This window comes from Melanerpes formicivorus, unplaced genomic scaffold (genome assembly GCF_026170545.1).
Source record: "Melanerpes formicivorus ecotype bairdi unplaced genomic scaffold, bMelFor1.0.p_v2 SCAF_10, whole genome shotgun sequence".
Classification (NCBI taxonomy): domain Eukaryota; kingdom Metazoa; phylum Chordata; class Aves; order Piciformes; family Picidae; genus Melanerpes; species Melanerpes formicivorus.
In genome coordinates, this window is record NW_027142362.1 from 6,094,460 (window position 1) to 6,109,134 (window position 14,675).

The window sequence follows — 14,675 nt, forward strand, 5'->3', positions numbered from 1 at the left end:
GTGCTGTGCTGGGGCTTGCCCTTCCTCCCCAGCCTGGGGCTGGATCTGCCAGTCCTGCAGTCAGGGTAGTCTCAGGCTTCCAGGAAGCTGCATGGCCTGGGAAGCTTGGGAGGGGTGGGGAGGTGGCAGTGAAGAGAGGGAGTGGCTTAGTAGGAAATGCAGCATAGTGTTCTTGTTCCCAGTTGGTGTTTAGCTTCTTGGAGTCACCTGTGAACTTTGGCAAACCTTGGCTTAATTTATTCCTTCTCTTTTGTAGAGGAGGAATCTGATGGCTTCCAAATTGCTGCCAGCCAGGAGCTGTCTCCATTCCACCTGGTGGCTTCCAGGAGGCGCCCCCTCAGCAGGACTTACTCACGGAAAAAGCTGCTCAGCTGAAGTCTGGAGCCACTTTAGGAAGCTTTGCCTCCTCCCAGCTGCAAAACATCCCTTTAACCAAGGACCTCATCTTTGGTGCTGGGCTGGAGCTGTTTCGTGTTGGTGGGAGAATGGATGCAAGCATATAGCAGTGGAAGTAAGGACCACTCCAAAAGTTGCTTTTCCAACCTCAACTGCAGCATCTCTCCACCCATTTCAAAGCCTGGCTCAGTCTTCCTGGCACCACTTCTGCTGGTGGTAGCTAAGTTCTGCAGTGAAAGTCCAGCTCTGCTAGGTAAAGAGGGAGAGTTGTCACTCTTCTGTGCTGCCTTTGTACAATAAACTGGTGTCAATTTTTATTGTCACTTAATTGGATTGAGGCTGGAGGAAGAAGGATGCTGGAAGTGAATGGATACAGCCCAAGCTGTGTACCTTGTCCTAACCCTGACTTGGATCCCTCTGTTGTTGCATTCAGTTTGCCACAGCATAGTGGGAAAGCAGTAAGCAGATTAACTCTCTGACTTGATAAGTAAATTACTCAAAACACTTGATGAATGCCAAAAGCATGCAGAGGCAGGGAAAGAAGGGAGCTGAATGCCAAAAGCATGCAGAGGCAGGGAAAGAAGGGAGCTGAATGCCAAAAGCATGCAGAGGCAGGGAAAGAAGGGAACTGAGAGGTTGTCCTGAAACAGCTTGCCTTTTGGGGGGGTCAGGTAGCCAAGCTCCTGTTTTCTTCTGCCATGACCTTAGACCAGGTGCCTGGGCTTTGATTTCTGGCTCTGCCAGAGTGAAACTTGAGTCCCTCTTCCTGAGGTGGATGGTACCAATGCCTAGTCACAGCATTGTATTTCATCTCTCTTAGAGCCAGACTGGACATTTTCCCAAAGCTAAAGTTCCAGGCTGTAGCACAACGTGGCACTGAGCCAGGACTCCTTTTATCCTGGGTGCTTGACAATTCTGCTGCTGCCTGGAAATGCCTTTCCTGCAGCAACTCAATGTAGGAAGCCTCCCAGCTCTGGCTGAGCACTTACAAAGCAGCTACTTAAACATCAAGGCAATGCTGTGACAGCAGCTGAGTTCCCATGCAGTGAGGTTTAAACTGAACTCCTGCCTACAGAGTCAGAGTGAGAGCTGCAGCCTCAGACAAGTGACTACTTCATAAAACATCCTCTGCTTTATTAGAAAAGTTACAGTAGAAATGTAAAAAAAAAACCCAAAGTTGCTACAAAAATCTCTGTACAAGGTCTGCAGGGCTGCAGAGCATCTCCCTCTGGGGCTGAGCAAGCCCTGAAGCAGAGGGTTCCAAACTGTAAACAAGTTTTTAGTGTTAGAGGCCAGGGGGTGAAGGTATCTTAGAATGACAACAGAAGGGTTTGGGTGGAGGAGACCTTGAAGATGATGTAGCTCCACACCCCCTGCAGTGAGCAGGGACACCTTCCCCTAGGCCAGGAGAAACTGGGAAGCAGAACTTGCCAGTATTTAAGCTACTGGGGGGGCAGAAGGAAAGGTGGCCAGCCAGCACTGTGTGGACTGGCAGGGGCAGTGCAGGCTGCTGTCATTTCCCTTACACTGAAGGCACAGCTGCTGCTTCTTCAGGCCTCTGCAATGGAGCAGGGCTGCAGCCAGGCTGGCAGTGGCAGGAAGGCTTTCTCTAAGCTTCAGCCAGTACCTGCTGCTCCCTGCCCTGTGCCAGGTTAGGGTGGAGCTCGGGGCTAGAGTGGGTTTTTCCTCACATCTATCATGGCAGGGTGGTGAGGCAGGGGGGTGATGTTGAGGCTGCCTCTGCGCAGCTCCCGGCGGGGCTTGGCGGCAGGGCCGAGGCTGCGCGGGGGGTGCCCCTCGGGGGCCTGCCCTGCTCTCGGCAGGGGCTCTGCCTCCCGCTGCCGCAGCTCCCCGGGGCTGTCGCTGGGCAGGGAGGAGCGGCGCCAGGTGGAGGGCAGAGGGGCGTGCACCAGGTCCCTGCTCTCCTCCCTGGCTCGGTGGCTTTCTTCAGCGATGGGCAGTGGCACCGGCAGCTCCCCAGGGCTGCATTCTTCGTAGGGCCCTCTGTCCCCAGCCCCATGAATGCTTCTCTCCATCCCTGCTGGGAAAGATGAGGGGTACAGTGAAAGGGCAGCAGGACCTCTACTTTTCTCAGTGCCTGTAGAGCACTTGCTCAAGGCCAGCAATGACCTGCATCCATGCTGCCCCTGACTTCAATCAAAGCCCTCACTGCCAGGGAAACTAATCCAAACTCCCTTTTAACTTGGCAGGAGCAGCAAAGGCCCAGCCTGGCTTTCCTCTCACCTTTGGTCTGTCCAGGATGGAGGTTCATGTTACTCAGCCTCTGGTTTAGCTCCTGGTTTGCCCACATGTAACGGCTCAGCTCCTTTTCCAACACCTGAATCCTTGCCTCATACTGCAGCTTGCTGCTGGCCAGCCCCTCCTCCATGTGCTCTGCAAGTAAAAGGAGGCCACTTCAAGCTGCAAGCCCTGGCAAAACCCAGTGCAGGGCCCCTGCTGCAGGAGTGAGGTGCTCACCACGGCTCTGCTGCAGCAGCAGCTGCATGCTCTGCTCGTGCTCCTTCTGCTGCAGGGTGAGCTGCCGGTCCAGCTCCAGGCGCTGCCGCTCCACAGCTGCCTCCAGCCAGTACACCAGCTGCTGCTGCTCCTCCAGCTGCATCTCCAGCTCTGAGAAGGCAATGTGCTGCCTGTGTTGGTCCTCTCGCAGTGTCACCACCTGGCCAGGGCCCAAGAGCAAGGAACACCTCAGCTCCTTCAGAGCCTAGCAGCTTTCCTGTGATGCCCAGCCTGAAGGAGTTAAGTTTCTGGGTAGAGCACACAAAGGTTAGGAGGAAGTTCTTTACTGTGAGGGTAGTGGAACACTGCAACAGGCTGCCTAGGGAGCTAGTTGAGGCCCCATCCTTGGAGATCACAGAATTAGTGAGGCTGGAAAAGACCTCTGAGATCATCCAAGTCCAGCCTCTGACCTAACACCATGACATCAGCTAAACTGTGCCACATCCAATCTTTTCTTACAGACCTGCAGTGATACTCAAGGTCAGGCAAGACAGAGCTCTGGGCAACCTGATCTAGTGGAGGATGTCCCTGCTCAGTGCAAAGGGGTTGGTCTAGATGATCTTTGCAGGTCCTTTCCAACCCAAACCACTCTGCTTAGGAGGAAGTTTGTATTTCTGGCATGCCAGAGCTACCTCGTGCAGGCAAGAGCAATGTGTGTCTGCACTGATGTGACAGAGCCACCACAGGGGGCTGTGACTAGTTAAGCCCTTGTCCCAGGTGTTCAGGCAGGTGGAGATCACGGTGCTGTGGCTTTGTAGACTTGACTTTATAGGACCAAGGTACAGTAGGAGGCAGGGAGAAAGCTTGAAGCTGAGGAAAACAAGAGTGTGGTCAGATCCTACAGCTCCCACCAGCACAGAGGGCAGCTGCGTCTCACCTTGTCAAAGTACTTGCAGAGCAGAGCTCTGGTCTCAGAGGAGGAGAGGTAGCTGAGCTTGGCCATGAGGTTCATCTCACACTGGGACAGCAGGCTGGCTGAGGCCCTCAGAACTCGTTGCCTGCAGGTGATGGACTCATTCTTGTACTCGATGGCTGCATCCAGAGCCTCGATTGCCTCATCCAGCTGGAACAAGATCCGTTCTTCCTGCCCAGGCAGAGCTGCAGTTACCAGGGAGCAGAGTTTGCTGTCCCACCCTGCCCTGCCCATCTCTACAGTGCTGGCAAGAAGCTGGGATACGCAGCCTGGAGAAGTGGGGGAGCATCTGCTAACCACCCTGTGCTCAGATCTGGACTTCTCTCTGACTACCTCACACTCTTGCAAGCAGAGCAGCCCCAGCCAAGAAGAGATACCTCTGGGGACAGAAGGGTGCCCTGACGCAGCTTGTTGTCGAGCTCCAACCTCTGTTTGAGCAGCTGGTCCTTCTCCTGGCGCAGGCTGTTGATCTCCTGGCGGATCTGCTGCTGGTCGTGGGCGCTGCCATGACGCAGTTGCCCGCTCTTCTCCGTCAGCTCCTTCTCCAGGTGCTCCAGGCGGCTGGACACTCGCACTATGTCATCTGTCAGGGCCTGCAGCAGAGGATGCTCAAGGGCAACTGCTCTGAAGGCAAGTCAGACCTTCAGCCCCCTTCTGCTCCCTCCCTAAGTTGAGTGATCCACACACACCCCTAAGCCAAGAGCCTTTGAAACAACCAGCTCAGAGGCACAGCAGGAGCAGGCTCCCCTGTAAAGGCAGATTTCCTACCCACTTCCCAACACCACCTTATCCTGTCCTGCAACCCTCTGCCAGAGCCAGGCTGGCACCCAGCTCTGCTAGAAATCAACCAAGGGGTTGAGGTGTCACCCTCTTGTCCTACCTGGCTGGAGCGCAGTCGTTTGCTCTCCAGCCCATTCTTCTCCTGCAGCAGAGCTTCCTTCTTGGCCACGATAGCCTCCCGCTTCCTCAGCTCATCTTCCAGCTCATCCAGGGCCCGGCGCTGCTCAAGAACTTTATCCATCTCCATGTCCAGCCACTTCTTCTGCTCCTCAATTTTCTAGTGGAAGGAGAGGCAAAGGGCAGATGTGTGTATGGGGTGTGTGTGTGCAGAGGGCAGCAATGACCAGGGCTGCTGAAGAGCAGTGGGGTTGAGATCAGAGCAAGAGCCTTGATTCCATCTCTGCTAACCCCTTCAGCCCAGACTTCACTCAGTTTATCCTTCCTCCTCAAGAGGCAGAGCTAAGCTAAAACTCGAGCTACTAAGGAGTCCTTGGAAGCCACATCTCCCATCACCCTTCTGCTAACAGACAAGTTTCACAGCTTCTTTACCAGTGCTAGGATTTAGAGGAGATCCTGAGGGTAAGACAAGATCTAGGTCCTCTGCTCCTAACTACAACTGACATGATGGACTGTCCTCCTCAAGCTGATATCCCCTTTCAATCTGACCTCCTTACTCCCAGGTCTCCCCTGTCAGCCTGCCGTCTGCCAAGCAGTTCCTTTGAAGGAGGGAAGAGGAGGCAGGCTGGCTCTGCCCGTACCTGCTGCTGCTCCAGGCTGATGACGGAGCCGTTGCTGCCGCTCCGCCGCTTCCTCTGGAAAGCTGCAATTTCCTCTGTCTTGATGCGCAGGATTTTCTGGTGCTGCTCGTGCTTCAGTTCCAGCTCCTGCGTGTGTGACACAGCAACTGTGAGCACTGAGGAGGAGAAGCTGTCTGCCCTGCAGCCAGGGGCAGAGGGACAGGCTGGAGGAGAAGCTGCCTGCCCTGCAGCCAGGGGTAGAGGGACAGGCTGGAGGAGAAGCTGCCTGCCCTGCAGCTAGGGGCAGAGGGACAGGCTGGAGGAGAAGCTGTCTGCCCTGCAGCTAGGGGCAGAGGGACAGGCTGGAGGAGAAGCTGCCTGCCCTGCAGCCAGGGGTAGAGGGACAGGCTGGAGGAGAAGCTGTCTGCCCTGCAGCCAGGGGTAGAGGGACAGGCTGGAGGAGAAGCTGCCTGCCCTGCAGCTAGGGGCAGAGGGACAGGCTGGAGGAGAAGCTGTCTGCCTTGCAGCCAGGGTCAGAGGGACAGGCTGGAGGAGAAGCTGTCTGCCTTGCACCCAGGGGCAGAGGGACAGGCTGGAGGAGAAGCTGTCTGCCCTGCAGCCAGGGGTAGAGGGACAGGCTGGAGGAGAAGCTGTCTGCCCTGCAGCTAGGGGCAGAGGGACAGGCTGGGGGAGAAGCTGTCTGCCCTGCAGCCAGGGGTAGAGGGACAGGCTGGAGGAGAAGCTGCCTGCCCTGCAGCCAGGGGCAGAGGGACAGGCTGGAGGAGAAGCTGCCTGCCCTGCAGCTAGGGGCAGAGGGACAGGCTGGGGGAGAAGCTGTCTGCCCTGCAGCCAGGGGCAGAGGGAGAGGAACAGACACCACTGGAACAGGGTGCCCAGGGAGGTTGTGGAGTCTCCTTCTCTGGAAACTTTCAAGACCCACCTGGATGCATTCCTGCGTGGACTACCCTAAGTGATCCTACTTTGGCAGAGGGGTTGGACCTGATGATCTCTTGAGGTCCCTTCCAACTTCTAATATACTGTGATACTGTGACAGGCTCTGGTCTCTGCAAGATCTTTGGATATTCTTTAAACAAAACTCTCTCTCTCTCTCTGTGCTCTCCATGACAGTCACAGGCTGCACTGCTTTGTTGTGGCTGAGTATCTAACAAACAACTCTGCTTTTCTCTCTCCTGTGTTGTGTACAGGGGGGAGAGGGAGCAGGGAAGGGGAAGCTATTATTATTACCCCCCTGGTTTTGTCCTGGGGGGGTTCTTGTGCTGCCTATAAATTGTAGAGACCTGTAAATATTGTCTATTTGTACATACTCATTGCATTTTGTACTTCAGATTGAGGTTCTGCTTGTAAATACAGCTTCCCTGGCTCTTTCCCCTGAGCTGGTCTGGCAGTTTTCATGTTGGGGAGGTTAATTTTCAACCCACCACAGGGGGTTAATTTTCCACCCACCGCGGCCACACTACCTTGACTCGGTGCTGCCGCTTGTTGACCTCGGTCTGCAGGCGCCGCTTCTGCTGGCTCTCCTGGCGCAGGCGGCGCTGCAGCTGGCCCTGCTGCCGCCGCATCAGCTCAATGTTCCGCTCCAGCTCCTGCACTCGCCGCTCGCTCTGGGCCGACAGTGACACCAGGCGCTCCGTCGCCTGCTTCTTCCTGGACAGAACCTGTCGGGGCGTGGAAAGCTGCCCTCGGGCTCGGCCTCTTCCCCGTGCCCTTTGTGGAGATGCATCCCCCCCCCCCGTCCCCTCCCCAAGCTCTGCCCCTGCCGGCCTCCCTGGGTGCTGCCTTGGCTGCTCACCTGAGCCTTGCTCTGGGCGGCTGCCACGCGAGTGCGGCACTCCTGCAGCTTGCGCTTCTCCCCGGGGTCCCACGGCTCTTTGCTCTCCAGCTCCTGCAGCTGCTTCTGGCTGTCGCTCAGCTCTGCCCGCACCTGCTCTGCCTCCTGCTCCAGCTCGCTGATCTTCTGGCAGTACTGCCTGTTCAGAGCCTGCGCGTCCTTGCCTGCAACACATTGCCCCCCCAGGGGTCACCTCCAGGGCGCCTTCCCTCACAGCCAGAGTCCTGTAGAGGAATGGATCTTTCCCCTTTCTTCCCAGGTAGTTTTTGGCTACAGAAAATTAAATGCTCCCTTCCCCTCAACTACTCCAGGGAAGGGAAAAGCTGACTGGAAGGGTCTCAGCCAGATGGAGGGGATGGAGAAACAGGGCTCCGCTGCCTACAGGGAGGACTGAGCACAGGCAACACAAGGAGGGAAGATGAGGATAAGTGTAGAGACCAAGATTGTGACTAGGAGGAGGTTTCGTGGGGAATGGGTTCATATTCCCACCTGTCTTAATGAGTTCTGTGATCAGCTCCTCCTTCATGCGGATGTTGATGGCCAGCTCTCGGATCTTCTGCTGTGCCTGCACCAGCCTCCACTCGGAGTCCTTCCCCAGCAGGCGCTCCCAGGGACCCAGCAGCGGCTCCCGCCTCCTACAGACCTCTGCAACACAGGTTCCTGGGTAAGGAAGGTCCCACATTAGCAGCCCAGTGATAGAAGGCTCAGATCTGTAGCCAAGAACTGGCAGAACACAGCCCAGTTGCTCACGGCTTCCACCAAAACAGGCAGCTCCTGCCAGACCCCTGTAGTTCAAGTCTGCAGCAAAAGCAGGTGACTGTCATCTGCCCCAGTGCTGTCCTCTGAGCCCATGCAGGTGGGACATCAACAGCACCCAACAGAGCACCACCTGTCCAACGACCTACAGTTGCTACTTGCCTTTTGACAGCTCCAGCTGCTCCTCCTGAACCGAGTGGGCACTGCCTGTGCTCAGCTCCTCGCTCAACTTGTGATTCTCTTTCTTGCTGCAGCTTTGCATCCCGTTTCTAGAAGGAACAGCAAATCAGTCAGCTGGGCATGGGCCCTGCCAGAGCTCTTCTCAGTAAGGACCCTCATGATCCACAGGCTTCAGAAGATACAGACAGAAACAGCAGCTGTGATCAGGAAAGAGGGCAATGAGCTCCCCAGGCAGCAGAATCACTGACCCCAAAGGCAGCATTTCCTTCCACACCCTATGTGAGAGCTGAGCTGCAGAGCAGGAACAGCCAGGTCACACAACTGCCAGGGCACTGCACGGTGCTGGGACAGCCTCAACTCACCGGCGCTGGGACAGGGACCGCTTCTGGTCCAACTCTTCCTCCTCCTCCTCCTCTCCTGAGGACAGCTCTGCTGGCTTTTCCAAGTCCTGGCTGAGTTCCCTCCTCAACACCACAGCTTTGATCTCTGGATTGCCAGTTGAACAGTGCATGTGGTTCAGGCGCCAGCCTGTCAGGTCCTCCTCCTGGAAGGAGTGGTTGCTGTCAAGCTGCTAGGGCAGAGGATCAGGTAAAGAGGAAACATGAGAGCTGGTGTTGGAAAGAGCAGTTCTCAGCTGGGCCACCACCAAGCACAAAGAAAGCAACAAAATGGAGCTGAGAGGGTTTTCAGAAGAACTGGAGTGTTGCTAGACCCAGCTGCCTGCCCTCCTGCTGCTCAGACACTGAACTCAGCTGGGACCTGCCTGCAACACTGAAGTAAAAGCATCAGTTTCGAAGCTGGGCTGCACTTGCCAGTGTTATGAATCTCTCTGGATGTCAACACAGCCCTCTGGACTACACCTCTGACAAGGCTCACATTTAATGGTGGAGAAAAAGGAGTCCCTGCAGTGGAGAGCATCAATAGTACAAACTTGTACCCTCACCTTCCTGCAAAGGGCTTTCCCACTCTGCTCAGCAGGAAGGAGCCCCGAGGGAGCCCCGCTGAAGCCAAGGGATGGGGCAGCATCCAGTGGGGCTGTATGAGGTCTCTGGCCAGCAGTCACCAGGTGAAGGTTTTCCAGCAGCTGTGGCACGCAGAGGTTTGGCATTGCCATCTCCAAGCGCACGTGCAGCTCCGAGATCTTGTCCTGCTGCTCCTGCAGCTTATCGCTCTGGGAAGCAATGACAGAAAGGTGGTTATGGACACTTGGATCCCACAAAAGATGGGCTGTGCCCTCCTGGGGAGGAAGAGTGGGAGTGGGGCAGGTTGCCAGAGAGAGAGCAGAGCCCAGAAATACCTGCAGCTTGTACTGCTCCATGGCATCCTCCAAGGCAGCCAGGAAATCCCGGTTCTCTTCCTCCAGGCGCTCCACTTGCCTCTGCAGTTTGGCCACCTGCTCATCTCTGAGGGACTCACACCCCTTCTCAGTGCTCACCTGCCCCCCAAAACACAAGAGAGATAGCATCAGCACCCAGCTTCTTCCTTCTCTGCACACCCATTTTTTTCCTGTGAAATAGATCTCTTGGCTGCAGCTAAATCCAGCCTCTCCCTGCCTGCTTTGAGGGCCACATCATTCTCTCTCCCTATAGTCTCTTGGCCAAGTTACTTCTCCTCTCCCTCTCCTGCCCCTTCCACCCTGCTGTGCTGAGGTCGCTGCATTCGGCAGCCATCAGATAAACCCCACCTCAGAGCTAAACCACCCCAACCATTACCTCGGCTTTTGCCGGCTTTGAGCCTTGTGCCTCGGGGCTCTGCTCTTCCGCCGAGGTGCTCTCGATGCCGCTGTCCAGCCCGGCCGAAGTCAGCTCGCTCCTCTCGCTCTCCACGGCGCATAACCATTCCTTAACCCGCAGGATCTGCTCCACCGTCAGGTTACTGCCCTCTTGCAACTCCATCAGCAGCCGGTAGGCGGCGTCGGTGCAGGTCCGGTAATGCGCGCACTCGGCCAGCAGCCGAGCCGTGGCGTCCGGCGCGCCCCGTTTGGCGGCGGCCGAGCGGTGGATGATGCGGGTCTCGGAGCGGTGCCGCTGCTCCAGCGCCTTCTGCAGATTCTTTATCTGCAGCTGAAGCTCTTCCACGTGCTCCGTCTCCTTCCGGCAGTTCACCACAGCCTTGTTCTGGATGTTTTGAGCCCGGCTGGCGTAGTTGAGCGTGTTGAGGCTCTCGTCGAAGTCGGAGGAGGATGGGCTGACACAGGCGATCATCACCGTCTGGGCGTTCCCCCCCAGAGAGTCTTTCAGGATCCTAGGGATTGATGAGCAGAGCCATTAAAGCAGCTGAATTTCAAAATGATGCAAGATCCAGGAGTTTTTCAACCCTTTTCAGAGGTTTAAGCCCAAGGAAAATGATGTTCCTGCTCTGTGGCCAGTTTGGGTCGAGTAAGGTGAGCAGGAGAGGCTGAGGGAGCTGGGGTGGTTTAGCCTGGAGAAGAGGAGGCTCAGGGGAGACCTTATTGTGCTCTACAGCTTCCTGAAAGGAGGTTGTAGCCAGGTGGGGGTTGGTCTCCCCTGAGCCTCCTCTTCTCCAGGCTAAACCACCCCAGCTCCCTCAGCCTCTCCTCACAGGGCTGTGCTCCAGGCCTCTCCCCAGCCTCGTTGCCCTTCTCTGGACACATTCAAGTATCTCAATGTCCTTCTTAAATTGAGGAGCCCAGAACTGGACACAGGACTCAAGGTGTGGCCTAACCAGTGCTGAGCACAGGGGCACAATGACTTCCCTGCTCCTGCTGGCCACACTATTCTTGATGCAGGCCAGGATGTCATTGGCCTTCTTGGCCACCTTGGGCACACTGCTGGCTCATGTTCAGTCAGCTGTCATCTTGGAACAGAAAGTAGTAAAATGTAAATAAGTCACTATTGGGTGTAAAAAGGATAACAATGATAGTTCTAAGCTATCTACCATATCTACCACTAGGCACCTACCATAAGAATTAGTTTGGTAAACTTTCTCTCCCACTTTTGGCTTCTTTGCTCTGGGAGATACTAACTCTGTGCTGTGCTGGCTTCTGCTGACCTTGGCTGCATTGTTTTGGCTAAGTCTAACAAAATTTTCGACCCACCAGTTTGTTTGCTCCCAGGCAGCAAGGGGCAGGATAATCCATGCTGACACCCCACCATGGCTCTGGCAGCATGACTGAAGCAAGGCTTGTCTTCAGCAGCACTGTGATGACCTAGTCCAGCATGTCTACTCTGACCTCAATGCTCCTCAGGCTTCCCTAGGTGAAAATTCCCACAGCAGGTAAACTGTTAAACTGCCATGGGGCACAAAAGGCTGACTGTCCCATCAAGCCATCAATCTGACAGCCTCGGTGTGAGAGCAGAAGGGACAACTGGACCTGCAAGGTGCTCTTGGCCATGCCGGTGTCTCTGCTACTCAACCTGGCAGGCTGGGCATGGGAAAAGGAGGGATTAGCTTGTCCCTCCTGCTGGGACAAGAGCTTGTGAGGGAGGGTCCTGGTCTCAACTGTACCTGGTGATTTTGGAGTCTCTGTATGGGATGTGGCTGCTCTTCCTCCGAGGGTCTCCCAAGGCACTGATGACATTGCCCAAGGCCAGAAGGCCACTGTTGATCTGGATACTCTCCTTCAGCCTCTCCCCTGTGTTTCCTGTCTTCACAATTCGCTCTGAGCCTGCCAGGTCCACAAAGTGAAACTTGGAAACCAGGACCTGTCCCGAGGCAGGGACAGCGGGGGGGTGGTGGCTCAGGGACAGGCGTCCGGCCCCACGCCGCTGTTCCATGGTCACTGTGAAGATGGTGTGCGAGCGGCTCGACTGCCTGTTGATGTGGGTCGCTCCTGTGTGCTTGGCTGTGTTCCCCATCTCCAGCAGGCTCAGCACCTCGTCCAGCCCTTCCACTTCTGACTCCTTCACCCCACAGAGCACTGCAAAGGCAAACAGCATGGTGACTGAGAGGGACGAGCTGCCTGAGCACACAGCTCCTCTGTGCTGTCGCCCTGCCCTACACAGACCTGCTTTCCAGAGTGAACAGGACTAAGCACAGCAACCTGCTGCAGGAGAGGGATGGAAAGAGAAGACCTGGCCCTGCTTTCAGGGATAGATAACCCATGGCCTTGGGCATGGGGCAAAAAGGGAGCCTGTAAGTAGCAGACATACCAATGTTCCCCTTGTCATCTTCTCGGATCTGGATGTCTTTGCTGGCTGTATCCACCTGCAGCAGGTCCCGGAACTCCTCCTTGTAGACCTCCAGGTAGGACACTCGGACTGTGTAGTCAATCAGGTCGTTCTCATCAATAAGCCTGAAGGTCTCAGCCATGGCTCGTGGGATGATGCCCTGCTCATCTTCATTGATGGAAGCTGCCACAGAGGTATGTGATCAGCGGGAGCAGCAAGTGCCCAGGAAGCCTGTGCTGGCCAGGGACAGAGCTGCAGCCATGAGCCTGCCCAGCATGCATCAGCTGGAAAGGTGCAACCTCACAGCCCTCCCACAGTTCAGCCTGGGATTAAACATCCCTCTGAGCATTTCTAAGCCACAGGACCTTTGGGCAAATCCTATCCCAGTGCTGGTGCTGGATTCCAGCAACACTGCTGGTCTCCAGTCCTTCCTCAAGAAGGAAAAGGCACGTCAGCATTTCAGCAGATAGCAAACACCATGCCTGCAGCTACAGCCTGCTGTCCTTTGAAGTCTGCATGACTCCACCACCTTTCCCACCTCTGAGGACTTTTTGTGCTTGCAGCCTGTTTGTATCTGGCCACAGGACTCCGCTGCCTGCGTTTGAAATGGTTTTGCTTTTGCCTCCAACAGCCATGTGAAAGGGCAGTCCTCAGATTTGGTTCACTGACAGCCTGAACTGGGAAACCCAGCACAGAGGCAGATTGAAAGTATGGAAACAATCTAGCTTTTACAAACTATGAAATTAACTAACGCTGACTGAAACACTCACAGTGCATCCTCTGTGTGGAGTAACAACATTAAACCAGCAGCTATAGGAGGGAAAGTTTCCTCTTTCTCACTTCCTTCACATAAACAAACTGGATTAACCCTTGCAGCCCTCCCTCTCCCTATGGTTTATTTCAAGAAAAGCTGTTAAGATTCAAGCCCTAGGAAGACCACCACCCCCTCCAGAATGGACACAGCCCTCTTGCTTGTCCTGCAGGGTTAAGGCAGAAAACCTTCACGCTGAGATCTCCCAAGAAAGTATTGTCCATGGGGGAATGGTTATGACAGCATGGGTGGAGAGGTGAGCGGGTGAGGATGGTGGTTGGGTTGGTGGGGTCAAGCTGAGGGGGTTGGCAGGGTCAAGAGGGAGGGCAGGATAAAGGGGCTGGTTGGGATGGTGAGGTTGGGAGTGATGGAGACGGTGATGTTGGTGGGGTTGGGTGGAGAAAACGAAGCTGATGAGATGCGTAGGGACGGCTGCATGGGTGAGGTTGGCAAGCCACGGTGGGACGGTGGCATTGGTGGCTTGTCTTGGGATGGAAGGAGGTGGCGGTGCGACCCTGGAGCGGCTAGTGAGGAGACCGGGAGGGTAGCAGCGACGCCAGCAATAAAGCAACGCTGCCGGGATGCAGGGTGCCCGGCGCTGCGGGCTCGCCGCGACTCACCGACGCTGGCCTCGCCGATGGTGTAGGTCTTGCCGGAGCCGGTCTGCCCGTAGGCGAAGACGGTGGCGTTGAAGCCGCGGAAGAAGGCTCGCAGCAGCGGCTGGACGCAGGCCCGGTAGACGGCCGCCTGCCCCGCCGCCTCGGGCAGCACGGCGGCGAAGCGGAAGCGGCGGCGGCCCAGCGCCACCTCGCCGGTGGCGGCGTCGCTCCGCAGGCAGGACCGGTGCCCCCGCAGAGCCTCCCGGGGCAGCAGCGGCCGCACCCGCACCGCCACCCGCACCGCCGCCCCCTCCGCCGCCATGGCCGGGCCGCCGCGGGCAGCGGGATGCGCCCGACCCGGGCCCCTCCACCCCCGGCGCGCCGCGATGGCGTCAGGCGGCTCCGCCCGCCGCGGAGACGGGGGTGCGACCAGCACCGCCCCGGGTGAGGGGGGCGAGCAGAATGGGGCCAGCCCGGGGGAGAGCCGCCGGAGTGGGCGGCGGGTTGGGGGTAGAGCGGTCGGGGGATACGAGTGGGCTGCGGGGAGGGGAGCTCCCGAGAGGCTGCGTCGCTCAGGAGAGATTCCGTCACTTGTGAGATGCTTCATCGCTTGAGAGGGGATGCTACACTACTCGTGATGTGCTCCACCACTCATCTGATAACGCTCCACCACTAGGGAGACAACGCTGCACCACTTGTGAGGTTCTCCATCACCTGCGTGAGACAGTGCTCCGTCACTTCTGAGGCAATCCCTCACTCGCAAGAGACTCCAGCACTCGAGATGCTCCACTGCTTGCGAGATGCTCCATCACTTGTGTGACACTGCAGCAGTTGCGAGACAGTGCTCCATCACTTGTGAGACATACCCTCACTCATAAGAGAGTCCATCCCTTGGGAGATGCTCCAACACCCGTTAGGCAATGCTCCATCCCTTGGGAGATGCTCCAACACCCGTTAGGCAATGCTCCATCCCTTGGGAGATGCTGCAGCACTGCCCAGACGCTCCA

At 56.6% G+C, this 14,675-nt stretch overlaps 2 protein-coding genes across 4 annotated transcripts in view; one reads left to right on the plus strand and one right to left on the minus strand.

Annotated features, from left to right (window-relative positions):
- The window catches only part of TICRR (TOPBP1 interacting checkpoint and replication regulator), a 23,394-nt gene extending 21,885 nt beyond the window's left edge, over nucleotides 1-1,509 (plus strand). The window contains exon 22 of the mRNA XM_068143414.1: nucleotides 257-1,509. Within this exon, the coding sequence (XP_067999515.1) occupies nucleotides 257-375 (119 nt within the window). The 3' untranslated portion in view covers nucleotides 376-1,509. The remainder of the gene's footprint in view (nucleotides 1-256) is intronic.
- Nucleotides 1,507-14,015, minus strand: KIF7 (kinesin family member 7). 3 transcript variants are annotated; one of them, XM_068143417.1, is made up of 18 exons: nucleotides 13,690-14,015; nucleotides 12,241-12,441; nucleotides 11,597-12,008; nucleotides 9,841-10,372; nucleotides 9,426-9,563; nucleotides 9,072-9,299; nucleotides 8,491-8,699; nucleotides 8,111-8,217; nucleotides 7,682-7,837; nucleotides 7,154-7,356; nucleotides 6,822-7,019; nucleotides 5,365-5,490; nucleotides 4,707-4,883; nucleotides 4,204-4,419; nucleotides 3,791-3,997; nucleotides 2,875-3,073; nucleotides 2,641-2,790; nucleotides 1,507-2,437 (listed from the first exon to the last, which is right to left on the minus strand). In XM_068143417.1, exons 1-18 carry the CDS (start codon nucleotides 13,988-13,990, stop codon nucleotides 2,067-2,069), a joined length of 4,131 nt encoding a protein of 1,376 aa, XP_067999518.1. In that variant the 5' UTR covers nucleotides 13,991-14,015; the 3' UTR covers nucleotides 1,507-2,066. The 3 variants fall into 3 exon arrangements, with proteins under 3 accessions (XP_067999518.1, XP_067999516.1, XP_067999517.1); XM_068143415.1 differs by having other exon boundaries at nucleotides 6,822-7,037; XM_068143416.1 differs by having other exon boundaries at nucleotides 7,682-7,852.
- Between the last annotated feature and the right edge of the window lie 660 nt (nucleotides 14,016-14,675).

Bases quoted from the DNA above. Each gene is read 5' to 3' on its own strand.
- KIF7 (XM_068143415.1), bottom strand. From the start codon at position 13,990: ATGGCGGCGGAGGGGGCGGCGGTGCGGGTGGCGGTGCGGGTGCGGCCG. The intron at 8,700-9,071 runs GTGAGGGTACAA...CCTCTGCCCTAG, and splicing joins GGAAAGCCCTTTGCAGGAAG to CAGCTTGACAGCAACCACTC. The intron at 3,998-4,203 runs GTATCTCTTCTT...CTGCCTGGGCAG, and splicing joins GCACCCTTCTGTCCCCAGAG to GAAGAACGGATCTTGTTCCA.